Raw genomic sequence first — 18,888 nt, 5'->3', positions numbered from 1 at the left:
AGCAGCCCCCATTGCCTCTCTTTTAGCCCCCATTGCCCCAGATCAGCCCCATATTGCCTCATGTTTTATAAAATAAAAAAACACTTACCTCTCCTGCTCCGGACGCCGCCCCTCCTCACCTACATTGCGAATCAATTCATCCTGCCACCGGCTGTGCTGCGAACTGGCGAGCACAGCGTGAGGTCGCAGAGCGCCCTCACTCTGTGGGCAGCCACAGCACAGCCGAGCACCAGGAAGCAGTGAGTACAGAGCCTCATTAGTATTCGCCCCATAAGATGCAGGGGCATTCCCCCCCCCCCACTTTTGGCCGAAAAATACGGTATATAATACAATATTAATATTGGAGTGAGTGGCTGGACCAGTTAGTTTTATTTACTGTTTGGTATTTTTTGATGATTATGTTTGTTATTGTTGTTATATTGTTACATTGTGCTATTGTTATGTTTTATAATAAAATACATTCAGGATGTAACTCAGGATCAGTACAGGATAAGTAATGTATGTACACAGTGACTGCACCAGCAGAATAGTGAGTGCAGCTCTGGAGTATAATACAGGATGTAACTCAGGATCAGTACAGGATAAGTAATGTATGTACACAGTGACTCCTCCAGCAGAATAGTGAGTGCAGCTCTGGAGTATAATACAGGATGTAACTCAGGATCAGTACAGGATAAGTAATGTATGTACACAGTGACTGCACCAGCAGAATAGTGAGTGCAGCTCTGGAGTATAATACAGGATGTAACTCAGGATCAGTACAGGATACGTAATGTATGTACACAGTGACTGCACCAGCAGAATAGTGAGTGCAGCTCTGGAGTATAATACAGGATGTAACTCAGGATCAGTACAGGATAAGTAATGTATGTACACAATGACTGCACCAGCAGAATAGTGAGTGCAGCTCTGGAGTATAATACAGGATGTAACTCAGGATCAATACAGGATAAGTAATGTATTTACACAGTGACTCCACCAGCAGAATAGTGAGTGCAGCTCTGGAGTATAATACAGGATGTAACTCAGGATCAGTACAGGATAAGTAATGTATGTACACAGTGACTGCACCAGCAGAATAGTGAGTGCAGCTCTGGAGTATAATACAGAATGTAACTCAGGATCAGTACAGGATAAGTAATGTATGTACACAGTGACTGCACCAGCAGAATAGTGAGTGCAGCTCTGGAGTATAATACAGGATGTAACTCAGGATCAGTACAGGATAAGTAATGTATGCACACAGTGACTGCACCAGCAGAATAGTGAGTGCAGCTCTGGAGTATAATACAGGATGTAACTCAGGATCAGTACAGGATAAGTAATGTATGTACACAGTGACTGCACCAGCAGAATAGTGAGTGCAGCTCTGGAGTATAATACAGGCTGTAACTCGGGATCAGTACAGGATAAGTAATGTATGTACACAGTGACTGCACCAGCAGAATAGTGAGTGCAGCTCTGGAGTATAATACAGGATGTAACTCAGGATCAGTACAGGATAAGTAATGTATGTACACAGTGACTGCACCAGTAGAATAGTGAGTGCAGCTCTGGAGTATAATACAGGATGTAACTCAGGATCAGTACAGGATAAGTAATGTATGTACACAGTGACTGCACCAGCAGAATAGCGAGTGCAGCTCTGGAGTATAATACAGGATGTAACTCAGGATCAGTACAGGATAAGTAATGTATGTACACAGTGACTGCACCAGCAGAATAGTGAGTGCAGCTCTGTAGTATAATACAGGATGTAACTCAGGATCAGTACAGGATAAGTAATGTAATGTATGTACACAGTGACTGCACCAGCAGAATAGTGAGTGCAGCTCTGGAGTATAATGCAGGATGTAACTCTGGATCAGTACAGGATAAGTAATGTATGTACACAGTGACTGTACCAGCAGAATAGTGAGTGCAGCTCTGGAGTATAATACAGGATGTAATTCGGGATCAATATTAGTAATGTACTTGTTTAAGTACTGTACATTTCGACCACTACAGAGAGGATGACGCTCTTCTAGTTACAGTTTGCCATCAGCTGATCACTGATCTGATATTAATAACCTTTTTTAAGGATAGGTCATCAATACTGACGTCCTGGAAAACCCCTTTAAGAAAGTGTTGAGCTTTTACACATTATACACTATTAGTGTCTTAGTTTGGCCGTTTTGTTTCTTTACCCTTTTGAGTCTACGTTTCCACAATCATCCAGAATATTTGATAATCCAGTCCTCTTCTGAAGTCATTCATGCTGCAGAGGCCTCCAGACTACAACTCTCAGCATGCCTTGACTGGCACAGGCGGCCGCCGGTATGAACTATACCCTGGGCCCTGTATGTAGCAGCCGAGCTCCCGGGCAGTGATTGCTAACTCCAGGGAAACACAATATCATTTCCAGAAATGAATCTGCATAGAGGCAACATATTCATAGATGACTTCCGTCTAGTTATTACGTCCAACGTTAGGAAACCTGGTGCCTGCTGCCACCTGCTGGTCACATGTCACATAGCAACATTATTACTGGAGATGAGCGAATTTCAGGTTATGAAATCCGTTCACTGGTATAAGCTGAATTGCGTTATGGATTCCATTATTACGGACCGTAACGCCATTCTGTGACGGAATGCATAACGGAAACGGGACGTATCTGACTTCTTCAATAGACTTCTATTATGATGGAAGGAATAACTGACTGCCGCGGTCACATGACCTGACATATTAAGAGGTGCTCCGGCAGTGTACGAGGCTTGGCTTCAGCAGTCCTGTGCAATTAGCAAGGGAGAGGAATTAAGGTTGCCCGGCAACCACCTTCCTACCTGTCTAGGTGACTACCTGTGGTCGCAGAAAGTCCCATCTACTATATGACAGGCCGCCCCTCTTGGTGACACAGATTTGATATACGTCCTACCCCCTGGGGCACGATTATTCATAGGACGCGCATTTATCGGATATTTACGGAGAGAGCTCGGGGGACGTGGGGACAAAGAGACAGAAATCTGCAGATCCTTGGCTGGGCAGTCACTCATTAGACGTGCCGCAGTGCATGGAGCAGAGTGGATGGCGGCGGCCCCCCCCCGGGACGTCATTACTGCGCAGTAACAAACATGAAGGGGAGGCGAGCACGTACAGCTCTGCGCATCCGTCACCACGGCCAGAATGTACAGGCCGTGTGAGGCCAACCATGAGTATCAAACATGATGGGCTTAGATACACCAGGGTTTGGTGCACTGGAAAGAATCACACATTATAAGCTTAGATACATAGCTCAGCAGACAGTATCACACAGGATAGGATTAGATACACAGCTCAGCAGACAGTATCACACAGGATAGGATTAGATACACAGCTCAGCAGACAGTATCACACAGGACAGGATTAGATACACAGCTCAGCAGGCAGTATCACACAGGATAGGATTAGATACACAGCTCAGCAGACAGTATCACACAGGATAGGATTAGATACACAGCTCAGCAGACAGTATCACACAGGATAGGATTAGATACACAGCTCAGCAGACAGTATCACACAGGACAGGATTAGATACACAGCTCAGCAGGCAGTATCACACAGGATAGGATCGGATACACAGCTCAGCAGACTGTATCACACAGGATAGGATTAGATAGACAGCTCAGCAGACAGTATCACACAGGATAGGATTAGATACACAGCTCAGCAGACAGTATCACACAGGAGAGGATTAGATACACAGCTCAGCAGACAGTATCACACATGATAGGATTAGATACACAGCTCAGCAGACAGTATCACACAGGATAGGATTAGATACACAGCTCAGCAGACTGTATCACAGGACAGGATTAGATACACAGCTCAGCAGACAGTATCACACAGGATTAGATACACAGCTCAGCAGACTGTATCACACAGGATAGGATTAGATACACAGCTCAGCAGACAGCATCACACAGGATAGGGTTAGATACACAGCTCAGCAGACAGTATAACACATGATAGGATTAGATACACAGCTCAGCAGACAGTATCACACAGGATGGGATTAGATACACAGCTCAGCAGACAGTATCACACAGGATAGGATTAGATACACAGCTCAGCAGACAGTATCACACAGGAGAGGATTAGATACACAGCTCAGCAGACAGTATCACACAGGATAGGATTAGATACACAGCTCAGCAGACAGTATCACACAGGAGAGGATTAGATACACAGCTCAGCAGACAGTATCACACATGATAGGATTAGATACATGGCTCAGCAGACAGTATCACACAGGATAGGATTAGATACACAGCTCAGCAGACAGTATCACACAGGATAGGATTAGATACACAGCTCAGCAGGCAGTATCACACATGATAGGATTAGATACACAGCTCAGCTGACTGTATCACACAGGATAGGATTGGATACACAGCTCAGCATGCAGTATCACACAGGATAGGATTAGATACACAGCTCAGCAGACAGTATCACACAGGATAGGATTAGATACACAGCTCAGCAGACAGTATCACACAGGATAGGATTAGATACACAGCTCAGCAGACAGTATCACACAGGATAGGATTAGATACACAGCTCAGCAGACAGTATCACACAGGATAGGATTAGATACACAGCTCCGCAGACAGTATCACACAGGATAGGATTAGATACACAGCTCAGCAGACAGTATCACACAGGACAGGATTAGATACACAGCTCAGCAGACAGTATCACACATGACAGGATTAGATACACAGCTCAGCAGACAGTATCACACAGGACAGGATTAGATACACGGCTGAGCAGACAGTATCACACATGATAGGATTAGATACACAGCTCAGCAGACTGTATCACACAGGATAGGATTAGATACACAGCTCAGCAGACAGTATCACACAGGAGAGGATTAGATACACAGCTCAGCAGACAGTATCACATAGGATAGGATTAGATACACAGCTCAGCAGACTGTATCACACAGGATAGGATTGGATACACAGCTCAGCAGACAGTATCACACAGGATAGGATTGGATACACAGCTCAGCAGACTGTATCACACAGGACAGGATTAGATACACAGCTCAGCAGACAGTATCACACAGGACAGGATTAGATACACAGCTCAGCAGTCAGTATCACACATGATAGGATTAGATACATGGCTCAGCAGACAGTATCACACAGGATAGGATTAGATACACCGCTCAGCTGACAGTATCACACAGGGAAGGATTAGATACACAGCTCAGCAGACTGTATCACACAGGATAGGATTAGATACACAGCTCAGCAGACAGTATCACACAGGATAGGATTAGATACACAGCTCAGCAGACAGTATCACACAGGATAGGATTAGATACACAGCTCAGCAGGCAGTATCACACATGATAGGATTAGATACACAGCTCAGCTGACTGTATCACACAGGATAGGATTGGATACACAGCTCAGCATGCAGTATCACACAGGATAGGATTAGATACACAGCTCAGCAGTCAGTATCACACAGGATAGGATTAGATGCACAGCTCAGCAGACAGTATCACACAGGATAGGATTAGATACACAGCTCCGCAGACAGTATCACACAGGATAGGATTAGATACACAGCTCAGCAGACAGTATCACACAGGATAGGATTAGATACACAGCTCAGCAGACAGTATCACACAGGACAGGATTAGATACACAGCTCAGCAGACAGTATCACACATGACAGGATTAGATACACAGCTCAGCAGACAGTATCACACAGGACAGGATTAGATACACGGCTGAGCAGACAGTATCACACATGATAGGATTAGATACACAGCTCAGCAGACTGTATCACACAGGATAGGATTAGATACACAGCTCAGCAGACAGTATCACACAGGAGAGGATTAGATACACAGCTCAGCAGACAGTATCACATAGGATAGGATTAGATACACAGCTCAGCAGACAGTATCACACAGGATAGGATTAGATACACAGCTCAGCAGACTGTATCACACAGGATAGGATTGGATACACAGCTCAGCAGACAGTATCACACAGGATAGGATTGGATACACAGCTCAGCAGACTGTATCACACAGGACAGGATTAGATACACAGCTCAGCAGACTGTATCACACAGGATAGGATTAGATACATAGCTCAGCAGACAGTATCACACAGGATAGGATTAGATACACAGCTCAGCAGACAGTATCACACAGGATAGGATCGGATACACAGCTCAGCAGACAGTATCACACAGGACAGGATTAGATACACAGCTCAGCAGACAGTATCACACAGGATAGGATTGGATACACAGCTCAGCAGACGGTATCACACAGGACAGGATTAGATACACAGCTCAGCAGACAGTATCACACAGGAGAGGATTAGATACACAGCTCAGCAGACAGTATCACATAGGATAGGATTAGATACACAGCTCAGCAGACTGTATCACACAGGATAGGATTGGATACACAGCTCAGCAGACAGTATCACACAGGATAGGATTGGATACACAGCTCAGCAGACTGTATCACACAGGACAGGATTAGATACACAGCTCAGCAGACTGTATCACACAGGATAGGATTAGATACATAGCTCAGCAGACAGTATCACACAGGATAGGATTAGATACACAGCTCAGCAGACAGTATCACACAGGATAGGATCGGATACACAGCTCAGCAGACAGTATCACACAGGACAGGATTAGATACACAGCTCAGCAGACAGTATCACACAGGATAGGATTGGATACACAGCTCAGCAGACGGTATCACACAGGACAGGATTAGATACACAGCTCAGCAGACAGTATCACACAGGATAGGATCGGATACACTGGGCACTAATAAATAACAGTAGAGAATGATCTTTATTCTGTGCAGACTGGAGCGTCCGGTCATCAGATGTGTAATGATGGATGGAGATGATCAGCCGCCTCGTCCCGCACACATTACTACATGATAATGAGGCGCCAGTCGGGGGGCGCCACGCTCAGGAGCCTCGTGTCCATAGTAAGCGGAGACAAAATACTATCTAGAAAGTACAGGGATATACAATGAGATGGGAAGGATGAGCGACTAGACATGATATAGACATACGGTCTACTGCTTCCTGCTATCAGGCTGACCACGGAATTGGAGGCCACGTCTCCTGTCCCACTGATCAGATACTGCAGGCGGGGGGGGCAGCGGCGGACTATAGGATAGCTGCATACGGTTTACTGCTCCCTGTTATCAGCCAAGTCAGGAAGGGCGACCGCCTACAGAGTTCTTCAAGAGCCGATTGTCCAGAGGAAAACCTGCCCCAGAGATCATAACTTATCCCTAATACCCAAAATGCTGACAACTTCTCATATGATTTTTCAGTATATTGATCTGTGACGGGTGTCAGGCCTCCCCTTATAAAGCTGCAGCGTATCACTCCAGGACCCATAGGCATCTTATAATAGGCTCCACTGCGACAGTGCTGCTTATCAGTGAATAGAAACCTTCTACTTTACGCCAGGGGGCTGAAATCATACACAGACCTAATAATTCTCACAGCTGAGAGTTTGTTACAATTGTACCAAAACACCAGTAAAACAAATCTCCCTTCAGTCCAAATCGTTTGTTACAATGTATCAGTAGAGATTCAGGGGTCTGGGCTTTTTGACACAAGAGGATGTAGCAAACCCTCTGCTGTGAAAACTTTTTGGTCCTTTTTAGCCACTGGTTGCAAACAAGAATGCTCTCATTCACTGACAGCAAGCAGAGATCTGGAAAAGGGAGAGGAATTTTTACATTAAGACAATTAGAAAGAACCTCTCAATATACAATGATTAAAATGAGAAAAGCTTATAAAAGCATGATCAGAATAATGGGTAGGAGGGGGTGGTCACACATAGTCTGGGGGGCAGCCATTGCCAGTCTGGGAGGGTAAGTACCAGCAGTGATTAGAATAGTCTCTTCTAGTGTAACATGCTCCTTTATGGCAGATGCCAGTGATCTGAATGGTTGAAGTATAAGGATTTCCCAGCAGGTTCCTCGGGGGCGGAGTCATTACTGATCCTTCTTGCTGACCATCATTGACTGGACCTAAAAAAGAAGATAAAAACAGATTCAGGGGTTTAACTTGAAGCTTCCGGGCACAATGCAAAATAAAGCTTCTCACCTACCATGGTACATTTATGATACTGATGTCTTCTTATGAGGCAGCGGAGCTTTTGTCGCCTGGGCTTTGACCACTGTACCCCTATTTTATGCCCTTGAATGGACTAAACCACAGTATTTGCAGTAGTTATTTCCCTTCATTAAGAACCCCTTTAGGACATCTGCCATATACAGTCAGGTCCATAAATATTGGGACATGGACACAATTCAGACATTTTTGGCTCTATACACCACCACAATGGATTTGAAATGAAACAAACAAGATGTGCTTTAACTGCAGACTGTCAGCTGTAATTTGAGGGTATTTACATCCAAATCAGGTGAACGTCACCAGAGCTGGGTTTGATCCCTGGTGATGCTCTGCCAGGCCTCTACTGCAACTGTCTTCAGTTCCTGCTTGTTCTTGGGGCATTTTCCCTTCAGTTTTGTCTTCAGCAAGTGAAATGCATGCTCAATCGGATTCAGGTCCGGTGATTGACTTGGCCATTGCAGAACATTCCACTTCTTTCCCTTAAAAAACTCTTTGGTTACTTTTGCAGTATGCTTTGGGTCATTGTCCATCTGCACTGTGAAGCGCCGTCCAATGAGTTCTGAAGCATTTGGCTGAATATGAGCAGATAATATTGCCTGAAACACTTCAGAATTCATCCTGCTGCTTTTGTCACCAGTCACATCATCAATAAATACAAGAGAAGCAGTTCCATTGGCAGCCATACATGCCCACGCCATGACACTACCACCACCATGCTTCACTGATGAGGTGGTATGCTTAGGATCATGAGCAGCTCCTTTCCTTCTCCATACACTTCTCTTCCCATCACTCTGGTACAAGGTGATCTTGGTCTCATCTGTCCATAGGATGTTGTTCCAGAATTGTGAAGGCTTTTTTAGATGTTGTTTGGCAAACTCTAATCTGGCCTTCCTGTTTTTGAGACTCACCAATGGTTTACATCTTGTGGTGAACCCTCTGTATTCACTCTGGTGAAGTCTTCTCCTGAATGTTGACTTTGACACACATACACCTACCTCCTGGAGAGTGTTCTTGATCTGGCCAACTGTTGTGAAGGGTGTTTTCTCACCAGGGAAAGAATTCTTCGGTCATCCACCACAGTTGTTTTCCGTGGTCTTCCGGGTCTTCTGGTGTTGCTGAGCTCACCGGTGCGTTCCTTCTTTTCAAGAATGTTCCCAACAGTTGTTTTGGCCGCGCCTAATGTTTTTGCTATTTCTCTGTTGGGTTTGTTTTGTTTTTTCAGCCTAATGATGGCTTGCTTCACTGATAGTGACAGCTCTTTGGATCTCATCTTGAGAGTTGACAGCAAAAGATTCCAAATGCAGATAGCAGACTGGAAATGACCTCTGGACCTTTTATCTGCTCATTGTAATTGGGATAATGAGGAAATAACACACACCTGGCCATGGAACAGCTGAGAAGCCAATTGTCCTATTACTTTTGGTCCCTTAACAAGTGGGAGGCACATATGCAAACTGTTGTAATTCCTGCACCGTTCGCCTGATTTGGATGTAAATTCCCTCAAATTAAAGCTGACAGTCTGCAGGTAAAGCACATCTTGTTCGTGTCATTTCAAATCCATTGTGGTGATGTATAGAGCCAAAAATGTTCGAATTGTGTCCATGTCCCAATATTTATGGACCTGACTATATGTACAGCAGAAGTCCATTCTTAAGAATGGTGCCCACTTCAAAGCACATTGACCTCCATAGCCTTATACCTCAAATGCCACGGCCAACTGTGATCACAGCCAATGAGGAGCGTTGTGTAGCCCGAACAGTTCCCTCATGCAGCAATCGGGGGAAGCTGTTTGCTCCTTGTTGTCCCTCTGAAGGATCCAAGGCTACCACAGCAATGGTTCCATCGGAACGTACTTAATGTCCCATAAACAGCAATGGTAATTCACTGCAGTCTATGGGAAAAACATCTAACAATCGCATGTTTAAGCTCCCTAATGAGACTTAATATAAGTAAAAAAATGTTTTTAAAAATATAAAAATACTAAAAATTTAAATCACTCGCTGCGTCCCAAAATGCCCCAACATATTAAAATATAAATGTATTTATCCCGTACGGTGAACGTCATGACGGATAAAAAATCAAAATGATTGGGTTTTTTTTGCCACTTCACCTTTTAAATTTTTTTTAATTGAAAGTGATCAAAAAGTCATATAGACTCCAAAATAGTATCAGTATCTAAAACTACAGATTGCCCCACACAAAAATAGGCCCTCAGACAGCTCTGTAGATGTAACTCTAAAAAAGTTATGGGGATAAGAATATGGAGATGCAAAGAAAAATTCTCTTTTTCTTCCAATTTTTTTGTCCGTACAATGGTATGCAAAAACTTGGGCACCCCTGGTCAAAATTACTGTTACTGTGAGCAGTAAAGGAAGTTAGATGAAGTGATCTCCAAAAGGCATAAAGTTAAAGATGAAACATACTTTTTTACTATTTTAAGCAATATCAGTGGATTATTTTGGTTTTGTACAGTTTTAGAGTGAAAAAAGAAAAGGAAAGGGGCACCTTGCAGAAGTTTGGGAATCCCAAGAAGATTTGAGCGCTCAGATAACTGTGACTGAGGTCTCAGACCTTAAATAGCCTGTTAGGGTTAAGGCTTGTTCACAACCATTGCTAGAAAAGGCCAGGTGATACAAGTTTCAAAGCTTTATAAATACCCGGAATCCTCTAACCTTGTCCCAAAAAACAGCCATGGGTTCTTCTAAACAGAACTGTAATGTAATTAAGAAATGGCATTTAACAGTGGAGGTCAAGAAAAGGTCTGGAAGACCAAGAAACATTTCAGAGACAGATGCTCATAGGATTGCTAGAAAGGCAAATCAAGACCCTCACTTAAATGCAAAAGACCTTCAGGGAGATTTAGCAGACTGTGTAGTTGTGGTTCATTGTTCTACTGTTTAGCGACGCCTGCACAAATATGACCTTCATGGAAGAGTCATCAGAAGAAAACCTCTCCTGTTTCCTCACCACAAAATTCAGCATTAAAAGTTTGCAAAAGAACATCTAAACAAGCCAAATTTTTTGGGGAAACAAGTCCTGTGGACTAATGAGGTTAAAAATAGAACCAATGAGCAAGGCTATGTTTGGAGAAAAAACGGCACAGAATTTCCTGAAAAGAACACCTCTCCAACCATTAAGCATGGGGGGGATCAATCATACTTTGAGGTTGTGTTGCAGCCAATGTCCTTGGGAACATTTCACGGGTAGAGGGAAGAATGGATTTAATGAAATTCCAGCAAATTTTGGAAGCGAACATAAAACCAACTGTAAAAAATCTGAAGCTGAAAAGAGGATGGCTTCTATAAATGGATAATGATCCTAAACACACCTCAAAATCCACAATAGACGACCTCAAAAGGTTAGGGCTGAAGGTTTTACCATGGTCCTAACAGTCCCCTGATCTGAACATCATTGAAAATCTGTGGATGGACCTCAAAATAGCAGAGCATGCAAGACGGCCCAGGAATCTCACAGAACTGGAAGACGTCTGCAAGGAAGAATGGAGGAAAATCCCTCAAACAGGAATTGAAGGACTCCTGGCTGTCACAAGTGTTCACAAGCTGTGATACTTACCATAGGGGGCGCCACTAGATACTAACCATGCCGGGGGCCCAAAGTTTTGCTTTGGGCCCTTTTCCTTTATTGTTATTTTGAAAATGCAAAATATGAAAATAAAATATTGTTTTTGCTGAATGAGTTATCTGTAATTTTATACCTTTCGGAGATCATGTCATCATCAACTTGCTTAACTGTTCACAGTAACAGTAATTCAGGGGTGTACAAACTTTTTTGGCACAGTTATTTTTTTTTACATGCCAAAAATTACACCAAAACTGTCCACAAAATTTTTTCAGCATGTTTTTAAAATTTGGCGTGTGAACATACCCGAAATGTGGTATTGCTGAAATCGTACTGACCAGGAGAAGAAAGGAACAGATCAGTTTTACTGCATAAGGAATGCCGTAAAAATGAAACCCATACAAATATGTCAAATTTCTGTGTTTTTTTTCCAATTTCAGCCCATTTGGAATTTTTTTTTTCCAGCTTCCCACTGCATCGTATGCACCATTAAATGGCGGGATTCGAAAGTGCAACTTGTCTAGCAAAAACAAGCCCTCATACAGCTATGTGAACAGAAAAATAAAAAAGTTAGGGCTTCTGGAAGGCAGGGAGTGAAAAACAAAAAAGCAAAATGAGAAAATCAGACTGTCCTTGATGTGTTAAAGAGACAGTTCACCTAAATATTCTTCCACCAACAACAACATTAAACTGCAATTCAAACAATCTTTTACCACTTTAATGAAAGCAAAGAAAAAGAGAAGTTTTGAGCAAATGAGCCAATCAGATTGTAGCACACATAAATATCCCCCGTATCTGCTGTGGTGACTCATGCAGCAAGGAATAGTTGAGACACATTATGCACAGTGCTGGGTTTAAGGGGGTAGAGCAAGACACAAATGTCCAAAAACATCACAGAGAGAATCCCTTTGCATTGCTCCACCCTATCAGGCCCTGGACCAGGCACAACACGTTGGATGCATTATTCCCAGGGTGTACCTTTAATATTATATACAGTGGACATCATCAGTATTCTCACCGCACGCCGCATTATCACACAGCAGACAAGGCGGCTTAATGAGATCTCAATAGTGAATTCTGATCTCTAATGTTAAATTTGCAGCGGTAGTTATGCCAGAAAATAACTTGATATTATCTCACCGGAACTAAAACAGATTTATTCCTTGGAAGAAAAAAAATTACTATCAGGGCTCATGCACATGACTGTTGGATGTTTTGCGGTACGTAAATTGTGGATACGCAAAACACGGATCAGCTGACCCCTAGAACAGTCTTAACCTTGTCTGTAATGCAGACAATAATAGGACATGTTCTATTTTTTTGCGGAGCGGACATACGGAAATAAAATGCACACAGAGTAATTTCCATGTTTTTAAGCTCCATTGAAGAAAATGGTTCTGCATAAATACTATAATACTGCCTGCTATGTACAAAAATATAACTACTATAATACTGCTCCTATGTACAAAAATATAACTACTATAATACTGCCTCCTATGTACAAGAATATAACTACTATAATACTGCCTCCTATGTACAAGAATATAACTACTATAATACTGCTCCTATGTACAAGAATATAACTACTATAATACTGCTTCTATGTACAAGAATATAACTACTATAATACTGCTCCTATGTACAAGAATATAACTACTATAATACTGCCTCCTATGTACAGGAATATAACTACTATAATACTGCTCCTATGTACAAGAATATAACTACTATAATAATGCTCCTATGTACAAGAATATAACTACTATAATACTGCTCCTATGTACAAGAATATAACTACTATAATACTGCTACTATGTACAAGAATATAACTACTATAATACTGCTCCTATGTACAAGAATATAACTACTATAATACTGCTCCTATGTACAAGAATATAACTACTATAATACTGCTCCTATGTACAAGAATATAACTGCTATAATACTGCCTTCTATGTTCAAAAATATAACTGCTATAATACTGTCGCCTACGTACAAAAATATAACTAATATAATACTGATCCTATGTACAAGACTATAAATACTATAATACTGCTCCTATGTACAAGACTATAACTACTATAATACTGCTCCTATGTACAAGAATATAACTACTATAATACTGTCTCCTATGTACAAGAAAATAACTACTATAATACTGCCTTCTATGTACAAGAAAATAATTACTATAATACTGCCTTCTATGTACAAGAAAATAACTACTATAATACTGCTCCTATGTACAAGAATATAACTACTATAATAATGCCTTCTATGTACAAAAATATAACTGCTATAATACTGCCTTCTATGTACAAAAATATAACTGCTATAATACTGTCGCCTACGTACAAAAATATAACTAATATAATACTGATCCTATGTACAAGACTATAAATACTATAATACTGCTCCTATGTACAAGACTATATCTACTATAATACTGTCTCCTATGTACAAGAAAATAACTACTATAATACTGCCTTCTATGTACAAGAAAATAACTACTATAATACTGCTCCTATGTACAAGAATATAACTACTATAATACTGCTCCTCTGTACAAGAATATAACTACTATAATACTACCTCCTATGTACAAGAATATAACTACTATAATACTATCTCCTATGTACAAGAATATAACTACTATAATACTGCTCTTATGTACAAGAATATAACTACTATAATACTGCCTCCTATGTACAAGAATATAACTACTATAATACTGCTCCTATGTACAAGAATATAACTACTATTTTACTGCCTCCTATGAACAAGAATATAACTACTATAATACTGCCTCCTATGTACAAGAACATAATTACTATAATACTGCTCCTATGTACAAAAATATAACTACTATAATACTGCCTCCTATGTACAAGAATATAACTGCTATAATACTGTCTCCTATGTACAAGAAAATAACTACTATAATACTGCCTTCTATGTACAAGAAAATAACTACTATAATACTGCCTCCTATGTACAAGAATATAACTACTATAATACTGCTCCTCTGTACAAGAATATAACTACTATAATACTACCTCCTATGTACAAGAATATAACTACTATAATACTATCTCCTATGTACAAGAATATAACTGCTATAATACTGCTCCTATGTACAAGAATATAACTGCTATAATACTGCCTCCTATGTACAAGAATATAACTACTATAATACTGCTCTTATGTACAAGAATATAACTACTATAATACTGCCTCCTATGTACAAGAATATAACTACTATAATACTGCTCCTATATACAAGAATATAACTACTATTTTACTGCCTCCTATGAACAAGAATATAACTACTATAATACTGCCTCCTTGTCATGGTCTTACCTTCTTGCTGTTCTCCTTCGTTTGACATGTGCTGGCGGCCATCTTGGTTTCTGGGTTTCTTGTAGCCTTCCACCCTGCGGCTCCTCCTTCCCACTGGGAGGAGCTGGATGCCTAGCTCATATATATATAGGAGGTCTGTGGCTTCAGTTCCTTGCTTGGTCCTCCTGTGTTCACATGCTTCTAAGACTGCTGCTGCTTCTGGTTCCTGATCCTGGTTTCGTCTGACTACCCTGCTGGTTCCTGATCCTGGCTTCGTCTGACTACCCTGCTGGTTCCTGATCCTGGCTTCGTCTGACTACCCTGCTGGTTCCTGATCCTGGCTTCGTCTGACTACCCCTCTGGTTCCTGATCTCTGGCCTCTCAAAGACTCTGCTTCGGTTTCACCATTCGTTTGGACTTTTGCTTTACAGCTTTATTTTCAATAAAGCCTTCTTATTTTCACTTATCTCTTGTTGTACGTCTGGTTCATGGTTCCGTGACATTAGGACCAAGCCATGAGTTCTGACGGTACAGGGCCATCCTCGCTACCCATGCTGGTTGCCAGACTTGATCAGCAGGATCACCTGTTGGGTCGGTTCGCTGTGGCGTTGCAAACCCTGCTTGAACGCACGGCTCATTTCGCTCCCGTTGCCGATGGGTTGGTTGTCGCTCCTACTGCCGCTCCGGTTGTTGCGCCAGAGTCTACCCCGACACCTGTTGTTGCGCCTGCGGTGTCTCGGGGTATGACCGGTTCTGCCCCTCTTCCACAGCGCTTTGGGGGAGAGCCAACTCAGTGCCGAGGTTTCCTTAACCAGGTGGGCATTTATTTCGAGTTGCTGCCACATGCCTTTCCTACTGAGAGATCAAAGGTGGGCTTCTTGATCTCGCTGCTCTCGGACAAGGCCTTGGCCTGGGCCAGCCCTTTATGGGAGAACAACAATCCGGTGGTTGCCGAGTTTTCCGGTTTTGTTGCTTCTCTTCGGAAGGTATTCGATGTGCCGGCTCGTGCTGCCTCTGCTGCGAAGCTCCTTATGTCCATCAGACAGGGTTCACGATCCGTAGCTGAATACGCCATTGAGTTTCGTACCCTGGCAGCAGAGGTGGGCTGGAATAATGAGGCTCTGGTCGCTGCTTTCTCTCATGGCCTCTCGGATGCCTTGAAGGATGAGGTTGCAGCTAAGGACCTACCAGTGGAGCTCGAGTCTCTTATTTCTTTCCTGATTTTGATTGACACCAGACTCAGGGAGAGACCTTCCTTTAAGGAGAGCCTGCGGAGGTCTTCTAACAGATTGGCGCCTACGTTTGCTGTCCCACCCGTGCCTCCCTCTCCTCCCACGCCTCCTGGGGATGACTTGTCTGGGGGTGAACCCATGCAGCTGGGGTTTGCTCGCCTGTCCGAGGGGGAGAGGGTACTCCGGAGACGCGAGGGTCGATGCATGTACTGTGGTCTCGGTGGGCATTTTCGGTTGGCATGTCCGAACCGTCCGGGAAACGCTCGTACCTGAGATCCTGTCGGGGGCAGATCTTGGGTGGAGTCTCCTCGTCCCCGGTTTCCCGTGTTGACAAACCACTGATCACTGTTGTCCTCTCCTGGGTCGGGGGCTCGGTGACGACCCAGGCGTTGGTGGACTCGGGTGCTGGTGGTTTGTTCATTGATAGTGTGTTCGCTGCCGCCAATTCCATTCCTCTGCAGGCTCGAGGTTCCCCACTGGCTCTTGAGGCGATAGACGGCAGACCCCTTCTGTCGTCACACGTGACTCATGAGACCCTTCCAGTGGGGATAGCCATTGGTGCCGTTCACAGAGAGTCGGTCTGTCTCCAGGTTATTTCGTCTCCACACTACTCGGTGGTCTTGGGGTACCCCTGGCTCCAGAAGCATAATCCGACTTTCGATTGGAGATCGGCCGAGATCCTCTCGTGGTCACCGCAGTGTGGGACTAGTTGCATCCATGGGTCTGTCAAGTTGCTGTGTACTTCCTCGGACTCTCTGTTGCCTCCTGAATACGAGGATTACCGGGATGTATTCGATAAGGTGCGTGCGGTTGCCCTACCTCCGCACCGCCCATACGATTGCGCCATAGAGTTACAACCTGGTGCCGTTCCTCCTCGTGGCAAGGTCTATCCACTGTCAGTAGCGGAGAATGAGGCCATGGAGGAGTACGTGAGGGAGGCGCTTTCACGCGGACACATTCGCAAATCCTCGTGCCCGGCTGGGGCTGGATTTTTCTTTGTGAAAAAGAAGGGCGGTGAGTTGAGGCCTTGCATCGATTACAGGGGTCTCAATCGCATCACGATCAAGAACGCTTACCCGATACCCTTGATTTCCGAGCTGTTCGATCGCCTTAAAGGGGCCACGGTCTTTACCAAACTCGACCTGAGGGCGGCATATAACCTGGTAAGGATCAAGGCGGGCGATGAGTGGAGGACCGCGTTTAACACCAGGACCGGTCATTATGAATCCTTGGTTATGCCCTTTGGGTTGTGCAATGCGCCCGCAGTCTTTCAGGAATTCATCAACGATGTTTTCCGTGACCTGTTGCAGCAGTGTGTGGTGGTCTATTTGGATGACATCTTGGTATATTCTGAATCCATGGAGGCCCACATTCTGGATGTCAGACGAGTGTTGCAACGGTTACGAGAGAACAAGCTGTTCGGTAAGCTTGAGAAATGCGAATTTCACCGATCCCAGGTAACCTTCTTAGGTTACATCATTTCCGCTGAGGGGTTCTCCATGGATCCTGAGAAGGTTTCGGCTGTCTTACAGTGGCCCCAGCCCAGTGGTCTTCGTTCCCTGCAGCGCTTTTTGGGCTTCGCCAATTATTATCGGAAGTTCATCAGGGACTTTTCCATGCTGGCCAAGCCTCTCACGGATCTGACCAGGAAGGGCAGTAATTCCCAGGTCTGGCCGCTCGAGGCCATCCGAGCTTTTGAGGCCCTAAAGTCCGCTTTTGTGTCGGCTCCGATTCTGTCGCATCCCAACCCTGGGTTGCCCTTTGTCCTCGAGGTGGACGCGTCTGAGACAGGAGTAGGCGCCCTTCTGTCTCAGCGTAGAACACCAGAGGGTCCTCTGCTTCCTTGTGGGTTTTACTCCTGGAAACTGTCTTCCGCGGAGTGCAACTATCAGATTGGTGACAGGGAGTTATTGGCCATCGTGCAGGCCCTTAAAGAATGGAGGCACTTGCTCGAGGGTTCGGTGGTTCCGGTTCTCATCCTGACGGACCATAAGAATCTGACCTACCTTTCTGAGGCTAAGAGATTGACACCACGTCAGGCCAGATGGGCTCTGTTCTTGTCACGTTTTAATTACGTGGTCTCCTACCTACCCGGTTCCAAGAACATCAGGGCGGATGCCCTATCACGGCAGTACTCCGAGCTGTCCAGGGAGGAGTCGATTCCGACTTCGGTCATACCTCCGAATCAGATCCTGGCCGCCATTCGCACCAGCCTGACCTCTCCCCTGGGTGAGCAGATTTTGGCGGCTCAATCTGGTGCTCCCTCTGGGAGACCCAACGGCAGATGTTTTGTGCCTGAGGAGTTGCGCACTCGGTTGTTGCGAACCTACCATAACTCCAAGACCGCGGGGCATCCTGGAAAGAATCAGCTGTCCTGGGCTGTTTCACGTCTGTTCTGGTGGCCTTCCCTATGTTCCGACATCGCCGCATATGTAGCGGCATGCTCCGTTTGTGCCCAGAGTAAGTCCCCTCGGCACCTTCCGTTGGGCCTTCTGCAACCCATAGCCACCGGAGAGCGCCCATGGTCACACCTGGGGATGGATTTCATTGTGGACCTCCCTGCATCCCGA

The 18,888-nt window shown here is 44.1% G+C and overlaps 1 protein-coding gene across 1 annotated transcript in view; it reads right to left on the bottom strand.

Annotated features, from left to right (window-relative positions):
- Positions 1–7,212: 7,212 nt before the first annotated feature.
- The window catches only part of TEX55 (testis expressed 55), a 47,346-nt gene continuing 35,670 nt past the window's right edge, over positions 7,213–18,888 (bottom strand). The window contains exon 6 of the mRNA XM_040421738.1: positions 7,213–8,065. Coding sequence (XP_040277672.1) covers positions 8,030–8,065 — 36 coding nt within the window. The 3' untranslated portion in view covers positions 7,213–8,029. The remainder of the gene's footprint in view (positions 8,066–18,888) is intronic.

This window comes from Bufo bufo, chromosome 3 (genome assembly GCF_905171765.1).
Source record: "Bufo bufo chromosome 3, aBufBuf1.1, whole genome shotgun sequence".
Lineage (NCBI taxonomy): Eukaryota > Metazoa > Chordata > Amphibia > Anura > Bufonidae > Bufo > Bufo bufo.
This window is presented reverse-complemented; position numbering and strand designations above follow the sequence as displayed.